Here is an 18,521-nt window from a genome sequence, read left to right as displayed (position 1 = left end):
TAAGGATGGGACGTTGTTGACCTCAACTGATGGAGTGTTAGGGCGTTGGAAGGAACACTTTGAGGAACTCCTGAACCCGACAACTCCACCCTCTATGTTAGAGGCAGAGCTGGAGTATGACGGGGGATCAACACCAATCTCCCGGGGGGAGGTCACTGAGGTCGTCAAACAACTCCACAGTGGCAAAGCCCCGGGGGTGGATGAGATCCGCCCGGAAATGCTGAAGGCTCTGGGTGTTGAGGGACTGTCATGGTTGACACGTCTCATCAACGTTGCGTGGAAGTCGGAAACAGTACCGAAGGAGTGGCAGACCGGGGTGGTGGTTCCCCTTTTTAAAAAGGGGGATCAGAGGGTGTGTGCCAATTACAGAGGCATCACACTACTCAGCCTCCCCGGGAAAGTTTACTCTAAGGTACTCGAAAGGAGGGTCAGGCCGATTGTCGAACCTCAGATTGAGGAGGAACAATGCGGATTCCGTCCTGGTCGTGGAACGACGGATCAGCTTTTTACTCTCGCAAGGATCCTGGAGGGGGCCTGGGAGTACGCTTATCCGGTCTACATGTGTTTTGTAGACTTGGAGAAGGCGTATGACCGAGTTCCCAGGGAGTTACTGTGGGAGGTGCTGCAGGAGTATGGGGTGAGGGGGTCTCTACTCAGGGCCATCCAATCTCTGTACTCCCAAAGCGAGAGCTGTGTCCGGGTCCTCGGCAGTAAGTCGGACCCATTTCCGGTGAGGGTTGGCCTCCGCCAGGGCTGCGCTTTGTCACCAATCCTGTTTGTAATATACATGCGGTACTGCAGTCGCTTTACCGCACCGTTGTGACGAAAAGGGAGCTGAGCCAGAAGGCAAAGCTCTCTGTCTACCGGGCCATTTTCTGTTCCTACCCTCACCTATGGACATGAAGGATGGGTCATGACCGAAAGAACGAGATCGCGGATACAAGCGGCCGAGATGGGTTTTCTCCGCAGGGTGGCTGGTGTCTCCCTTAGGGATAAGGTGAGAAGTTCGGTCATCAGGGAGGGACTCGGAGTTGAGCCGCTCGGAGTTGAGCCGCTCCTCCTTCGCGTCGAAAGGAGCCAGTTGAGGTGGTTCGGGCACCTAGTTAGGATGCCACCTGGGCGCCTCCCTAGGGAGGTGTTCCAGGCACGTCCAGCTGGGAAGAGACCAAGGGGTAGACCTAGGACCAGGTGGAGGGATTATATCTCTTCGCTGGCCTGGGAGCGCCTTGGGATCCCCCAGTCAGAGCTGGTTGATGTCGCCAGAGAAAAGAAAGTTTGGGGCTCTCTGCTGGAACTGCTACCCCCGCGACCCGACCACGGATAAGCGGGAGAAGATGGATGGATGGATGGATGGATATATTCATAAAAGCTAATAAATTAAAAAAGGAAGTTGTAAATTCCTACTTTAAAAGACATGTCACTGTGATTGGCTGATGCAGGGCTGAGTGGGAGGTTCTGGATGCTATGATTGGTCAGGTGAACGAGCCCTTTCAGATGATCCTTCTCTATACTTCCTGTTTGGGGGAAGATGGAGGGACTGTGGCTCTGGACTCTCTGGAGCTCATAGACTGTGACTCAGGTGAGTTATCACCTTATTTAAACGTTTTAACGATTTCTATTCAAACCAAACACTGTACCTTTTCTTTTCATTTATTTTTTGTAATTTTATTTTTTACCTTAAAATCTGTTCATGTTCCAGATGATTGAAAACATATTTCCCCCTTTCAGTTCAAAACAGAAACACTGAAAACATTTTCTCTTTGCAGATGAGTTTATCATTAACATATCAATATGTAAGATTTTGAATGCCTTATTTAATTTAAAATATAAAGTGAAACACAACACATACAATTCATTTTTTTTCTTATTATGTCAGTAACACATGAAAAGCATATGTTCAATAGCAATTATTTATGCTTTAAGCTATTGTATACTCTATGCGCTGCAAATAAATTAGGCAGGTATAGAAATAAGCTTTGGTTTCTGGCGGAGCATTAGACGCAACACACCATTTTTTTTGGCAAGGCAAAACAGTGAAGACTTCAGAAAGTTTCTGTCCACAAGCCAAGAATAGTTTAGCACGTAACACCCTGTTAAAACAGCTCTTTTGCTCTTTTTAATGATTAACAAATGATATCTTAAGGGTCATTTAGTGAGCTTGAGGGGTGGTATTAATCATATTTTGGACAGAGCCAGGCTAGCTGTTCCTCTTGATCCCAGTCTTTGTGCTAAGCTAACTAGCTGCTGGTTGTAGCTCATTGAAAAAACAGATGTTTACTGTGGTGTTGATCTTGTTATCTTAAAATAGTAAAGAAAATCATATTTTCTTTACTTTACTGAACACATTCCTATCTTCAAATGTAAAAGACTTCTCCATGGTGTATCGGACGTGAAGTAATGTATCATTTTTTTTGTGTGATTTCTGTGGTTGCAGAACACCAGGGACTCGGGCTGGATGCAAATTGTTGGGAATCTTTCCACTGTGTAAACTCAGGAGACTGCATCGACCTGAGCCAAGTCTGCAACTTCCACACCGACTGTCCTCTAGGAGAGGACGAGGGCTTCATCTGTGGTGAGGTTTAGTTTCTGATGAATAAAATCATTAGTTGCTCAATTTAACTCCGTTTTTGAGGGAAATAGCGGCAATTCAATTTCTATTAGTAACACTTGGAAAAGCACTTGTGCAGTCAGCTTTAGAGTTTTTCCCGTGAATGAGGATTAATCATTTTAACTGTTTGCTTTGATCTACACGTTCAACCGTTTCTGAGAGTGGGAGTGTGAAGACAACAATAAAAGTGAAAGATGTGTCTGTGTGCGGCCGTCAGTTTGTGTAGCCGTGGGTGGAGAGTTAGGGCCCGAAAAGTTGAGGAGTCCTAAAGCAGAACATGGGGCTAATAGCAGGCCATTTGCATTAGTTGTATTACATTCAGTTTAAATCCATTTAGATGTTATAATCCTTTGACTGGAGGTACCAGATTATTTCATGCCACAAAATATTTAAAGTACAGTGAGTTACTTTTATGTAGACGTCTAAAGTGTGAAGCCCCAATGCGGCTGTCCTCAGATTCTCGGCTAGTTTTCCTTTTTTCATAAATGATTTTATCGTATTCTCAGGAATTTGATATGCTTTTCAGAAATCATCCCTTTTATAATGTATAAACATACCATCTTTTGATAATAAACACCTGTAGTGAATTCATTAGTATTCAGAAGTCTTGAGATTTAGGTCACTAATAACAATTGTACCTTTCATTTCCTTTGTATTTTAAAACAGTAATCATTCATTTCAAAGGCATCATAACATTGACATATAAATGACTGTGATTAATAACCCACAGAAATATTGCGTGCAAGAGTCCATGTGCTCTTTCTCTTTCAAACACGAACTCACACAGCGAGTCCTCGTCTCTCTAGTTGACTCGGTCTAAAAGTCAACATTTATTGAAAAAAGATAGACGTAATCATTTCCATCTAGCAAAAATATTCTGGTTTAGTCAATTTTTTTTAGCTTTTAGCCTAAAACAAAATGTTCACGGTGGTCGATAAACTCGGCTTGCAGCACAAGGCCCCATCTAGTCCATTACATGGATGATCTAAAATAACTCTTATAGCCCCATAAATTACTTTTCTACAACCACAATTAGGGTGATAGTCTCTTCATAAATTACGACATGCATTTACAGCTTCATATGAAAACACCATAAAGGCTTTTAATGTTAAAAGTGAGCCTGACTGGCTTTGATGATTCACTTTGTTTGTTTTCCATTACGAGAGTCAGGGCTGTGTTTTTCAATTGTTTTGTGGCAACTAACATCTGTCCTCTTTATTGTACATTTGCATAAGGTTTTTAGAAATAGTTGATTTTGGAAAATGTGCTCATTTGCTTTTTTTACGAGAGTGAGTATAGAATATCTACACAATCAATAGACATGAGATAGGTTTCAAAATGTACCCATCTTGTTCTTGGAAAGTCAAATAAGTGTATGTGTAAAATATGTATAAGTAATATATATTTAAATTGTATTAGTAAAAAGTCAAATCAAATTTGCATATTTCACAAAATGTTGAACTATTTTTCTAAGGTTAAAAAGAGATATGGAGGTTTCAGCTACATTGTTTGCAGCAGGTATTCGGAGTGGCTCTAAAGTATTGCCTTAGTAGTGAAGTTGACTCTTGGATGTATTAGAAACCAACTTTACAGCCTATATGATTCAACATGTGACTGAGACCATGTTGCAGTTGTTGGAAGGCAATTTGAAGTTGGTCAAATGTCCACCCTCTCCTTTAGGCCACAGCTTTCTGAGCATCAATCCACCGCTGATTCCTCCAAAATTAAATTCCTGCTTTTGGCAAAACAGTATTAAAGGGGAAAAGCGGGACTTTTGGAGAAACTTGATAACAATTTGCTCCTCCACAGGTGCTCTTCCGTTTGGCTCTCACTGTTCTTTTGAACCGGATGCATGTGGTTGGTCCATTTCCAAACAGCACTCGGCCTGGAGAAGGGTGGAAGGAGACGATCTTCTGGAGGAAAGAGACCTGCAGGGCGTCGCTCTGCAGAGCACACCAGGTTGGTTGTGTGTGTGTGTGTGGTGTGTGTGTGTGTGTGTGTGTGGTGGTGTGTGTGTGTGTGGTGGTGTGGGTGTGGTGTGTGTGTGTGTGTGTGTGTGTGTGTGTGTGTGTGTGTGTGTGTGTTGTGTGTGTGTGTGTGTGTGTGTGTGTGTGTGTGTGTGTGTGTTGTGTGTGCTGTGTGTGTGTGTGTGTGTGTGTGTGTGTGTGTGTGTGTGTGTGTATCTGGTCCTTTTCTGATTATTCACTGTGGTGTGGAAAGATAGTTATATTGTTCTTTCCAGACCAAGGTAATAATGCCTTGTTTGTGAAAGCCTTGTTATATTAATGCCACATGGATTTACATTGCATGTCCATGAAGAATTGATTGCAGAACAAATGAATGTTTAAAGAGCCCATAATAGCTTTATATTCAGTCTAATGTTACAGCTGCTTTCAGTTTTAATTTTTTTTTATATGCAGCTGTGTCTGTTGGGAATGTATGGCTTTTAAAGTATACAAAAAACGTTTAAAACTATTTCTCTACTACTGATGTTCGTTTAAAATAAGCTTGTTGTGCTGGTTGGTGTTCTGCTGTGTCACATTTATTGTGCGCCCCAGGGCACTTCCTGTTTCTGCAGGTTAGAGAGAGTAACTCCCTACAAGAGGCGTCCATTCAGAGCCTTACGTTCCCTCCGCCAGTCTCCACCTCTGCCTGCCAGGTCAGTCATTCGGACGGATGGTTTAATAACTGTGTTTATATTTTTTTTTTCCCATTTTATGGCAGCTCATTCATAACTAAAGATGTTGTCGGTATGCTAACTGGTATTGTTTTTTCTGTACAGTTGCGTTTCTCTCTCTACTTGTACGGGGACTTCAATGGTTCTTTGCTGGTGGCCATAGAGGAGAATGGGACTAACACTGCACCACTGGTGTGGGAGAGAAGCGATCAGAGGACAGACGACTGGGAAGATGTTGCCCTGCAGCTGACCGGTCTTCATCATGAGTGCGTAAAATGAAATCAAAAGGGTAGAGGAGCAGATAATTGTGTCACGCTGACGTGCTACAGCTAGAGAATCAGACACGGTCTCTTGTGTATAAAGCTCATCCCCATCATCCAACCGTACCCACCTCTTCTTCCCCTTGCTATTTAAATATGTTGACGTCAGGCTCTGCCATATTCCGATTTCCTTTTATCTCCATGTCAAGAGAAAATGAGAACTTTACATTGATGTTAAGAAAGAAGAAAATAAATGCTGTTTCTACTTATTTTCTACCATCTGTCATACAGGTGTTGTTATTTCATTTCTGTGGCCTTTCACATTAAGACAAAACATGTAATTATTTCTAAAAACAGAAATGATTTGTTCTTTTTGTCCAGGTTCCACATTAAGGTGACAGCTGTGTGGGGAAAAGACTCTAATGCTGACGTCGCACTCGATGATATTGCCCTCGGAGCAGCCTGCTTTGAAACAGGTAGGCTGTTGCTAACATGCCATCATATACTGTTACAGACCATAACAGCAACACCACCATTTAAATATGATTTAGCACATTTGTGGCTATTATAGTATTAAAAGAATATAAATAAAATATATTGTTAAAGGTATTTCACATGCTACGTAAATAGAAGGTTTGAATCATGGAAAATAAAGGCAAATTGGGCTGCTTAAGTCATACTTGATGACTATGACCTGTCGCTACTGTTATCTAAAAATATGTTGAGATATTTCTGTCCAACTGTTGTTGCTGAAGATGCAGATCTAAAACACATATTTTGTTTGTTCATAAGCAAACTCCTGCAGAGCGTCTTTAAATTAAAAATGTGTGGCCACAGAGACCACTGCACAGACTTGCTTATTAAACTAGAGCTAATACTGCTCAAATAGTTTATCCATCTTATATACTGTATGTAACACTGTGTCTCCTTATTACGTTTAGAATGATCTGTACTCTTTATGAAAGCAGAATCTTATTAATGAAATGTAGAGCAGAGAGTATAGTGTAACTGATGACTGCCGTGTGTCGCTCAGCCCTGCAGCAGTTCTTAGTTATTTATTTGATGCCAATTGTATTTGAGTTGTGGCTTGCCATCATTTAATTCTGCTGCAGATGCAGTACCGCAATATAGCAGGAAACATGTGTACTCACATTCATTTGTCAGAGTCATTATACTTCATTTATTTTCCATTCTCTCAAACACGCAGAACGTCATTTTAAAAATCGTTTCGTCCTCTTTTCAAATTTTCCAGGTAGGATTTTATCAATTAGTATTGTGATAAAGTTGAAACACATATTACATTTGACTCGGGTGTATCAGAGGGAAACGTCTGTTGTGTGTCTGGTATCAGCTCTGGATCCAATTTTACTTTAATAGTCCATAACTCAGTTTCAAGTTTCCCCCATTGACATTTTGAGATCTTGATGGGGAGACTTGCATGCTTTTATGGTGTTGAAACGACCGTTATTCTGATGTTGTTTGAGTGAGCTTGCATTGGCGATGATATCGCTGTGGACATCTGGTCTTGGATTGGATAAATTGCAAACGGCTCTAAACCTTTATCTTTGACAGAAACTGCATTAACTTAAACCATGAAAATGGACAATGTTTACTATAAGCTAAGTAAGAAATACATAGTGTTTTCCTGCTCAGGGAATGTGTCGCTATTCATCCAAAACACCCATCCTCGAGTCTAATTTATGCTTTAGTGAAATGCGGATGTTGACCGGCTCATTGTCTCTCTTTCTCCACACCTTCCTCTTCTGTTGCCTCCTGTCTCTCCTCAGATTTGAACTCCCTCCTGCCCATGGCGGACTTGGAGGATTTCTTAAGCCCTCTTCCAGAGCCTTCAGCCTCAGGTACTGTGATACCTTGTGCATTTTTTAAGCCTCCCTAGTGTACCATGTCTTTATAATCCATTCTGCATGCAGAATTTACATACCAGGTGGTGGATTGTACACTTGCGATTTCCTGTGACGCTTGAAGCTTTATCTAGCATATCAGTTGACCTGGGCTGGTAATCCACTCTGCATGCAGCGCTCGCATACCAGGTGGATAATGCAATTTCCCCTGACCCTCCTAGACGTTGTGCTACATGTGTGTACTGTTTCCCAATGTTTATCTTTTTCTCACGTATATATCTTTCCTCCAAGTGTATTTCTTGCTGGTAAATATACAGTACCTTTATTTTACCCAATCAGAAATCACCCACCAGCTAATGTAAATGTTTGTTTTGTTGTCTCTAGAGGTGTCTTTGATGACATGGTTGTTTAACTCATGCGGTGCCAGCGGACCCTACGGTCCGACCCAGGCCCAGTGTGACAGCACCTACAGGAACAAAAATGTCAGTGTCGCTGTGGGGAAGGAAGACCCTTTAAAAGGAGTCCAGATGTGGATGGTACCAGCTACAAACAGATACATGTAAGTGATGGAATAGTGGCTTTAATCTACCTGAGCTGTAAGGTGGAAATCAAGAGGCTGGTCAGTTATTTGTTTAAGTTGTTAAATAACGATTTTATATTGTTCCTATTGCCAACAAATCCCAAGAAAATGTGAAAAATCTACAAATAATATTTTGTCTCCCTACTAGTCAAAGCCTGATGTTGCTTATACTTCTGTGCCATACATTTTTTTCTAAAAACGGCCATGCCCAGGTTATATAGGAAATAACTGAGATTTTATATCTTAAAGGTGTGGTGTTTGAGCTTAAAAAAAAACAATATCTATCCACAACTATAGAACATGAGGGTGTGAGCCACAAACAGGGTAGGGTAAGTCAGAAATGATTGCGATACAAACTTATGATTTGTTGGTTTTATTTTTGACAGTAAGAAAAGACAGTGTTGTTATTTAGGAACAGTTATACATGATGTCAGAGTTTCAATGTTGTTTACATTTTTCTGAATGCCCTGAATAGTTAATTTGTATTAGCTTTAGTCTTTGAAGAGTCAAGCTGGGCTCGGGTGACAGTTTAATGAGCTGCGTGCTTGGGCTCTAAACTTTCCTGGCCATGCTCAGTGTAACTGATTATCGTCCTGCCAGATCAAGACTTCAAACAATTAGATTGTCTTTGTCAGTCATGGGACCTCATTATCACGCTCACCACATGAAATGAGGCAACAGAAAAGTGGCTTAATCATAGGATCCACAGGGCGTTTAATTACTTTGGTTAGATAACACACAGCAGTACTTCATGCCAGTACTAACACACAGTGTCTGTTTGTAAGAGCAAATCTTTACAAAACAGCGATTGACTGTTTCTTCTTTTGTGTCAAAATATATCTGCCTGATAACTGTATTGCAGTGTCTCCATGTAGTGTGTTATATTCTTTGGAGCCAGAAAGCAATCTCTTTCAGTCACAGAATTTAAAACCCCATTATCTCCCTCAGGATCTCTGCTTATGGGGCTGCAGGAGGGAAAGGAGCAAAAAACCACAACAAACGCAACCACGGGGTCTTCATATCGGCCATATTTCCTCTGGAGAAAGGAGATCTACTTTATATCTTGGTGGGCCACCAGGGAGAGGATGCATGCCCCGGGGTGAGTAGGGTGAAGTCCAACACTTTCTGAAAGGTTTTATTGAAGTTTGTGACAATCCATTGGGATATCGTTTGGAGACAAGAAAGTGACCTAGATTAAAATAATCTTTGGTTTCATTCTTCTGTGATGATGGCTTCTCTCTCTGAAACTCAAATCTCCCTCTCTCCTGCTGTGTAGAGAAATCCCCACACTCAAAGGATCTGCCTGGGAGAGTCTTCAGTGATTGAAGACAACGTCGGCGGAGAGGCTGGAGGGGAGTGGGCTGGAGGAGGTGGGGGAGGAGGAGGGGCCACCTTCATCTTTAAGGTGAGGGTTTAAGTTCTGCATATCGTTTCTGTGGGTTTTCTTCATATATCGTGTGGATTAGGTGTACATAGTGATGATCAAAAATGTCTGCAGGCATATTGAAACAATTTATCATTCTAATCCACGGGTTTAAGTATAGATTGGACACGTCGGAGGGCAGTTTTATCAATATTGCACAAGAAAAACTACTTTTGTAAAAACGTCAACACGTCAGCAATTCACTTTTCTCCGGGCTACCAAAATCAACCACCGCCAAACTACAAACACAGCTGCCAGAATATTAACCAGAACCAGAACATTTGATCATATCACCCCTGTTCTCATTTCATTGCATTGGCTCCCGATTCACATAAGATCTGACTTCAAGATGTTACTATTAACCTATAAAATGGCTCCTACGATCACATAATGCAAGTCTCCTTTCCATCCCCAGAATAAAATCATCCGTAGGTGGCAGATCCGTTTCATTCCGAGCACCTTTCCTTTGGAATCGTCTACCATTTCAGATCCGCAAAGCTATTTTCGTAGACTCCTTTAAAAGCAAACTCAAAACCCATCTCTTCGCATCTGTCATCCTTGTAAACTAATTTTCATCACCTAGTTTCGGCGAATCATTACCATCACTTCAGTCACATGTTTTTATCCCATGGCAATACTAATGTTGAGGTATAATGTGGTGTAATGTTTTTAGAATTGTTATGCTATGACGTTTGTATTTTGTTTTTGTCTTTGCTTTTGTTTGCTTTGTACAGCCCTTTGACGCATTTCTTGTGATTTTGAAATGTTATTTGTAAGATGGGGGGGGGGGAGCTGGTCCCGTTGCTGATTGCAGCTGGCGGGGGAGGGAATGCCTACATGGAGGACCCAGAGTCCAGTCTGGACCATATCCCGCTGGAGCAGTATGAGAACAGCACCATCGCTCCCAGTGCCAACGGTAAAACTGGTGCCGCAGGTAATATAAAACAAGACATTCTTACACCACTGTGGAGGCATGTTTGTTTAAAGGGCTGACTAAACCTAAGAAAATGAAATGTACCAGACATTCCCTGATTGACTTTGCCTTGGTTTGGAAATATTCGTTCTTTGTTTGATATGCTAACAATATTAAATCAAAATCTGATATTCTTGTTGTTTATTTTGACAATCCCAAGAACTTGCAGTCCTGTTCTCTTTAATAGAAACCTGTTTCAATGAAAACAGTGAGGCCTGGAAGTTATTTGTACAAACAGAAGCAGGTTTTTGGTAATTCTCTGATTTTTAGAAAGTATTTTGGAGCATTAGAGATGACAGGAAAAGATGGCATAGAGATTGTGAGCGTGCAACGTTAGGACCAGCCGAGTCGAGCCAGGAATGTTTTGCGGTTCATGTGGGTTTTTGTGATAATATGAACCATAGACAATTTAGAAACTACAGGTTATTTTTTATTGAGCTTTATGGAATGGAATATGCTTTTAAGGTCAGCAATAATTTACCATTTATTACTAGTATTACAGGTAATGACAAATTTGACCCCAAAAGCCCTTTGTAACTGGAAAGGGGGATGGGGTGAGAGCAACAGTGTTTTATAAAAAAGCTGTAGAAGAGTTTCTTACACAGACATTTTATAAAACCTTCAAATCAAACTGTTGGTGAACTGTTTGGAAATGGGCAGGCACAAAACGTACCTGGCAGGTGATTGGGAGAACCATCTGTCAATCAAACTCGGTCAGTAGAAGATGAAAAACATCTTCTCCATCGAGCCTCGTTCAACTTATTACTCTCACATGGTCATACTGTCATATGATATAGAGAAAACACAAAACGAGGATAATATATTACACGCAGTAAAAATGATTTATGAAATATTAAACTTAAGTTTGGCTTAGCACAGATAGGTTAAGTGTCACAGTTAAAAATGTGCTCTTGACTTTCTTGATAAGTTCTGGAGTGTCAGATGACAACAAGTTTGTTTATCTAATAGGTAACATAAAAACCTGCCCGTGGAGACAAGTTGGTCCAAGGCCATGAGAGGGTTGTTTGTACACACACACACACACACACACACACACACACACACACACACACACACACACACACACACACACACACACACACACACACACACACACACACCACACACACCACACACACACACACACACACACACACACACACACACACACACACACACACACACACACACACACACACACACACACACACACACGCTCACACACACACACACGCACTGAAGGAGCACATGTTGGTTGGCCTGTGGATAATGGGATCTTTCTGGATCGTATTTTTAGTTTCCTCTCAGGTTGAAGACAGACATATATGGTCTCTATTTGCTCCTGGAAACGGCTGCTGGAACGTTCTCACTAAATCCCCTCTGACGGACACAGTCTCAACACAGACCACATATTGGCGCACTACTTATTGAAACCTCTGTGGGTTTGCTTAGATAAACATCTGAGTGTCAGGGGAAATATGCTGCTCTAAGTAGAGGAGGTGTGTGTGGATATGTTGGTGCGTGTGCAGGGTTGGGAGGGTTACTTTGTAAATGTAATCAGTTACTGATTACATGGCTCTGAAAGTAATCCGAATACAGTTACAGTTACGTGTCTTAAAAAAGTAACGTAATCAGATTACTTTTAGATTACTTTTGGATTACTTTCTTTTTCCATCACAGATAGATGGGTATGTTTTGGTGTACAGGAGACACAAAAAGCAAAAGGAAACTGAACGTGTTTTTACTGTTTTAATGGCTTATCAAGAGCACAACTGAAACATAACATCTGAAACGATGTAACAACATAATAAATGTTTTGGGGATGCAGCTTGGGATGTGAGGAGTGAGGGACACGGCTTAGAACGGGCGTGTCGCCTTCTGCAGGACATGAATTAAAATGTCGAACTCAAACTTTATTTTAAGGACATTTCGGCCAGGGGTGTAGAGCTATATTTGTTCAAGCACCGGATTGGCAAAACAGGAGAGTGTGTGCACCAGTCTGCCTTGATCTATGTATTCATGTCTGTGACTCTCACAGTATCTGCTGCCCACAGCTGTTTTATAGAAGGAACACCTCCTTCACTTCATGAAATCTCTGCAGCACCAGGAGGCAGCGGGAGGGTTAACTCAGCCTCTGAGAAGACGAGCACGCAGTGCCTTTCACGCACCGCCTTCACTGTGTTTACCTTCAGAATCATTAGAAAGGCTAAAGAGCGGTGTGGCTGATGTGTTTTAACCACACACACCTCTACACACACACACACACACACGATTTAAACGCGTACTTTTGTTCCTCCATGTTTCGTTGTTATTGTTTCACTGAGCGGACCCGCACATTTTTTTGGTCCATCTGCTTCGGTAATAGGTTTTGTGCGCTGTGATGATTCGGCTGTACCTTTAGTAATGAATATTAAATGTTGTGAGGAAATCTTTTCACCAATAATTCCAATAAGTAATCCAAAATGTATTCACTTCAGGTTTACGAAAGTAATCAGATTACTCGTTTTTTCAAATGTAATGCGAGCTGGATACAGTTAGGCCTACTTGTGTGTGTGTGTGTGTGTGTGTGTGTGTGTGTGTGTGTGTGTGTGTGTGTGTGTGTGTGTGTGTGTGTGGTGTGTGTGTGTGTGTGTGTGTGTGTGTGTGTGTGTGTGTGTGTGTGTGTGTGTGTGTGTGTGTGTGTGTGTGTGTGTGTGTGTGTGTGTGTGTGTGTGTGTGTGTGTGTGTGTGTGTGTGTGTGTGTGTGTGTGTGTGTGTGTGTGTGTGTGTGTGTGTGTGTGTGTGTGTGTGAGACCGGTGTCTGGCAATGTTGCACCCGGCCTCACCCATTATCATGTGCCTTGCATTGCACAATTCGATAAGGCGTTAGAGCTCCGCTGGACATGTGATTTGCTGCCATCGGCAAAGATTACTGGGCTTGATCAGCTGGTGGATAACCTGTGGACTGTTTTCACGATTATTAACTATAGACATTACATAAGAAGCAGATGTAATTACCATGAAGTGTGTGGTATTTGTTATCATTTCTTTGCTGACCTCACCTTGTGAAGTGTTTAGTTTTAAGGAGAAAACTTCATGCATATTATGATTCATACTATTACATAAATACGTTGATAAAGTACTATTTAATGTTGTTCTTTTGTTGCTCTTGTGTCCCTGAAGGTGGAGGTGGTGGCTGGAGAGACAGTCCCGGTCCTCACCTGAGGGCTGGGAAGTCTCTGGTGGAGGGAGCTGAGGGGGGGTCCTCGTGTCCCATCGCTACGTCCAAGCTCAGCTGGTCCACCTACGGGGGGTTTGGAGGTGGAGGGGGGGCCTGCACAGCTGGAGGAGGGGGAGGAGGTTACAGAGGTAATCAGTCCTTAAATAGAAATCAGTTTTTAATTTAAGATCACTTCCTTTCTTTAAAGACAAGCTATTAAACTCATTTTGAGGAGAAAATGTGTCATTTGTGTGGCATAACTCTCTCTCCTTGAAGGAAAGCTGATATATAAAGCATCATTAATTCCTTTCTAGTCTTTTGACTGTTTCCGAACACAAATGACTCGAGGATCCCCCCCTCATTTTCAAATGAACCAAAGTTTAGCATAATGTCACTGTCACATTTATGTACAATTTTGCAATGTTGTGAGTGATGTCACAAACTTCCATGCTTTGGGATTAGACAGTTTGTTAGTTAGTTGCAATCAAGTCAGACATAATAATTATACATTTTTAGTTTGTTTATTTCTTTGTTTTGTCAGATTGTTAGAAACAGCAGGGTGGAGGAGCTTAATATTATCATCCACCAATCAAATCTCCCAGTCTTTCAGCTTTTTGTCATTGAGAATAATGTGTGCCATGCGGTGTTTTTTTGTAAACAGTGGAGTCAAGCTGATGTGCATGATGTGTCATTGATTGTTATGACGTTTTCTTTTAATACTAACCAATGAGTTCACAACACACATTTTGTGGCAGGGGGGGACGCTGCGCTGACGGATGAGATCACAGCTGACGGTCAGAATGGGATCTCCTTCATTCATCCGATGGGAGAGATTTTCCTCCAGCCTCTGGCAGGTGAGACTGACATGTGAAAGGTTACACGGCAATGATGTTTATACTGATAATGGTGAGAGAAGTTATTAAGTGAACCTTCAATTAAGACGTGTTTTTGTCAAACCAAATAAGAATACAGTTAAATTCCGTAAGGTGGACTAGATCAGAGTAGAAACTACTTTAATGGCAGAATGGAATAGAGAGCAACTCCATCCACGAATGAAGACCATGAGATGAAGTTAAAAGCTTCTCCCATTTTGTTTCCCCTTTAAACTGTGGGTTTTCTCTGGAAGTTTTTCCTTGTACGATGTGAGGGTCTAAGGATAGAGGGTGTCGTTTTTCTCATACTGATATTCTGAACAATCTGTGCTGTTGTATTTGCTGTAAAGTGTCTCTACTGTAGGCTATTTTTATTATATGTACAGCACTTTGGCTCGACCAAAAATCGTTTATAAATGTGCTATATAAATAAAACTTGATTTGATGATTTTATTTGAAAAGCTCAAGCAAAAGCTAGTAAGTTGTATTTTATTGGTCAAACTCTGATAAAATACATAGAATACAACAAGGGGAAAAGAAAAGAGAACTTGACAGTGAAAAATAAAAAATGTCAAAGCCCTCAAGGAAACTAGTACGTTTTCTTAGGTCAAGCGAGGATGAGAAAAGCAAGGAATAAACTGTATTGCAGAGTGAAATAGTGCAAAGGTAGCACATGTTTCTACTGATAAAGCCCATGAGATGCAGTTAGAATTGAAATAAGAAACAGATTGAGTAAAAAGCTAGTAGGTGTGTATTAAATCAAATGTTTAGTCAAACAAGAGTGGAAAAAGAATGGCAGTTAACTAATTCACAGCCTCATGTAGCTCGTTGCCCTCGGCCCCAGCAGGCGGCTTCTCATGTGAAAGACGCTGTTGTTGCTGTTGGTTTTCTGCCAGCCGACGCTCTCAAACGCAGCGTCTGCCCCCGCAGTTTTCAGACATGAAACACATCCAAAGCGAGATACAAACAAAGGGATTAACTTAAAAGCTTATTATTGAATTTTTCCTGTAAAGTAGTTAAATGATCTTGCCTCAAAGTGAAGCATGACGTTAAATATGACACACATATTCTCCCTATTTTCATAGTTTATATCAAGATACAATGGAGCCATGTTTAAGTCACAGAGTCATTAGAGTTTTGAGACACATTTTGAATACAAGCACATACTAGGCTTTACACATACAGACATAAATGCACAACAAGTGTCCATATTCATTGTAATGAAGGATCATAAACAAGAACGCAACTGTGTGGCTCATTCATGTATTTTGTATATTTGTTCGACAACAATTAAGCTTGATGGCACGGAGGGAAAACCATCTGGCTTTGGCTGCACAAACAATAATTCAACGCATGCGATTTGTTGACAAAAAGCTACATATACAATATCACCTGACCTTGTTGGGCTATCCTGCAAACTCAATGATCTCCGTCTCTAACAAATTGCTTGTGCATGCGGTTTCTGTTTCCTGGCATTCATGGGTTTATGTGTGTGTACATTGTTCCCTGTAGCCATGGAGAGCCACGGCGAGTGTGAGATCAAGGTGCAGCTGAACTGCAGCCACTGTCAAACGCAGAGCTGCAAACGCGACGAAGACACTCACCTCATCCTCTGTTTCTGCGACGACGACGATGAAGTCCTGGCCAGCGACAACGTCACATGTGTCGGCACCTTAGGTATATAATTACCAACCAAAAAACACTTTTTTCTCTTGGATTTTGGCCATAAGTCATTAAAAGCTTGTTTTAAAGGTCTCCTATTATACTATTTTTAGGCATATATTATAGGTCTCAGATATATAGAAAACATGTATATGAAGTGTTTTGCTCAAAATACCAAACAGATCACCCATTCTAGCCATGCCTCATACCCCTCTATTTCAGCCCTGTTAGAGAAACGCTGATTCTGGATCCGTAGCTTTGCAAAAAAAAAAACAGTGAAAAGAAAAAGGAGGGGGAGCTTATACATGTTCATGCAGGAGAATTCTACCCAGATACTCAGCTAAACGCTGCCGTGATTAAACACCATATTATGTACCAAACCACATCAAGGATTATTTCTGAAACAGTATAGAGCTCAAATGCTTTTTCTCTTGCGTGTTTACCACAAGGTGAGTACCTTTTTTATATCCTTTTTTTTTACACATGCTCTCTCCAGTACAGCGTTAGCTCTGAGTGTTAGCGATGCTTGCTAATGTAAACAAAGACCATATTACTTCCAAAACACATCGCGCATTGTTTCTGATAGCGACGTTTCTGATAGGGCCGTCAGTCTAAAGCCAGCCAACATTTCGGATATTACGTCATATCGGCACCAAATCTGGATCAGCTCCCTTATACCCCTGTTTTAAGAGATATGGGTACGGAGGAAAAGTGAGAAGGTTGTATTTTCTGACACTTTGTGAGTTCCCTTACACACCGGGGACACATATTTATGTATAAAATACATCAACAAGTGTATTTTGCATGATAGGGGACCTTTAATGTCTAACAATATCCCATAAACACATAAAACATGTTTTTTGTTTTGAACTTCACTAATCGAGCCCCCTCTCCCAGCAGCTCCTCTGGGAACGCCTCTGCAGGGCCACATGTCAACATCTTTGATCCTGGCGGTCGTGGTCTCCACCATCGCGAGCGGCATCGCGCTGATCTGCACCGGAGTCATCCTCAGTAAGAGACTCTCCCAGTTCTGTGTGCAGTCTGTGCCCTCCACCTTCCACCGGCTGTGAGTGAGCGCATCTGAACGTACAGATGCTAACAGATGTTGCTGACAACAAAAACAGGGACAGCTTTTTGAAGTGTTGGTGTAAATGCCCTTTTCTGGCTCTGCGCCGGATGATTAAATGGGCTGTGGGATAGATAGGGCTCTAAATGATGTGTTGCTGAGCACATATGGACACTTTTATTACAAGCACTTATTTCAGATGACTCTATTTCTGCTTCCTATACCATTTGTTTTGTGCCAAAGAGTGTGAAACAAGATAATACGGCAGACGGGAAGTGACATAATGGATATGATATGATATTTGGTGTTTATTGCCTACAGTATGATTGCTTTTATAGCAGCACAAAACAGTAGTAAGCATCTCACCGTGTCACTTAAATATATTAAAAAAACATAGACTAGTTTGACATTTACCCAGGAGGTTTCTCTCAGCTGGAGATGTGTTATGATGAGTGAAATTAGACAGCAGTAAATGTCAGCCTGTATGATTCAGTTGCTTAAGAAACAATCATTACATAACAATATGGGGATGTAGACAGCTGTGATAAAGATAAGCCTTTTAGTCATTTTGAGAAGAACACAGTTTATCTTAACCCACAGGCATTGACTGTATGACACTAGGATATAGTAGTATAATAAGACTTGAGCAGTAATGTTGTTTTTACACAAAGCACTGCCAGTAAGATTTTTTTTTTTTTTAAAGCACGCACAATTTGTCTGATTTCTGTGATCTTAAACGAGTGGACAGTCAGACAATCTGTAAATCTAGCTGTATTAACCGCAGACACTTTATATACAGTGTGTATGACATTGTAACAAGACGATTTATGCAGTCATGTGCTATAATATAGGACGGTGAGGGATAATAGAGCTCATAAAACTTGTTTTTTGCACATTTCTCACCATTTTGACATCCATCAGCTGCAGATAATTAGGAAAGGAAGCCTGACATTTGGGTCCAACCATTAATCCTACAGTAGTTCCGATGTTTTCGTACAGCACATTCTCTCCCCCTCGTCCTCTCGCTAACCTTAGTGAAAGTTCTGAATATTAAGTGAAGCTCAGCCGTAGAAGACTCACTCTTTCGTTCCCACACTCGGTTTTGGTGGATCTAAACTTCCTCAAAGAGCCTCCAGAGAAATCTGCACAGTGCTAGCTTCCTGTAAAATATCAGTCACACTTCCAGCTCTCGGGCTTTTTCGCTCTCTGATGAGACAACCAGGCACAGCGAGAGGCTTGGTGTTTTGACTGAGATGTTATGTTTAAAAGTCCTGTAGGGAGAATGATGAATATGCAATTAATCCGATGGATTAAAGGAGCAATATGGAGGGTTTTGCGT

At 41.3% G+C, this 18,521-nt stretch overlaps 1 protein-coding gene across 3 annotated transcripts in view; it reads left to right on the top strand.

Annotated features, from left to right (window-relative positions):
• The window catches only part of ltk (leukocyte receptor tyrosine kinase), a 57,821-nt gene that overhangs the window by 29,311 nt on the left and 9,989 nt on the right, over positions 1-18,521 (top strand). The window contains exons 5-19 of one of the 3 annotated variants that reach the window (XM_034222246.1): positions 1,440-1,579; positions 2,435-2,572; positions 4,418-4,567; positions 5,167-5,267; positions 5,391-5,551; positions 5,927-6,021; positions 7,333-7,404; positions 7,792-7,966; positions 8,936-9,086; positions 9,264-9,392; positions 10,188-10,344; positions 13,546-13,731; positions 14,338-14,436; positions 15,967-16,131; positions 17,014-17,127. In XM_034222246.1, coding sequence (XP_034078137.1) covers positions 1,440-1,579; positions 2,435-2,572; positions 4,418-4,567; positions 5,167-5,267; positions 5,391-5,551; positions 5,927-6,021; positions 7,333-7,404; positions 7,792-7,966; positions 8,936-9,086; positions 9,264-9,392; positions 10,188-10,344; positions 13,546-13,731; positions 14,338-14,436; positions 15,967-16,131; positions 17,014-17,127 — 2,033 coding nt within the window. The remainder of the gene's footprint in view (positions 1-1,439; positions 1,580-2,434; positions 2,573-4,417; positions 4,568-5,166; positions 5,268-5,390; positions 5,552-5,926; positions 6,022-7,332; positions 7,405-7,791; positions 7,967-8,935; positions 9,087-9,263; positions 9,393-10,187; positions 10,345-13,545; positions 13,732-14,337; positions 14,437-15,966; positions 16,132-17,013; positions 17,128-18,521) is intronic. The other 2 variants (XM_034222248.1, XM_034222247.1) reach the window with 2 other exon arrangements.

The sequence above is a fragment of the Gymnodraco acuticeps genome, unplaced genomic scaffold (assembly GCF_902827175.1).
Source record: "Gymnodraco acuticeps unplaced genomic scaffold, fGymAcu1.1, whole genome shotgun sequence".
In the NCBI taxonomy this organism is placed as follows: Eukaryota; Metazoa; Chordata; class Actinopteri; order Perciformes; family Bathydraconidae; genus Gymnodraco; species Gymnodraco acuticeps.
This window is presented reverse-complemented; position numbering and strand designations above follow the sequence as displayed.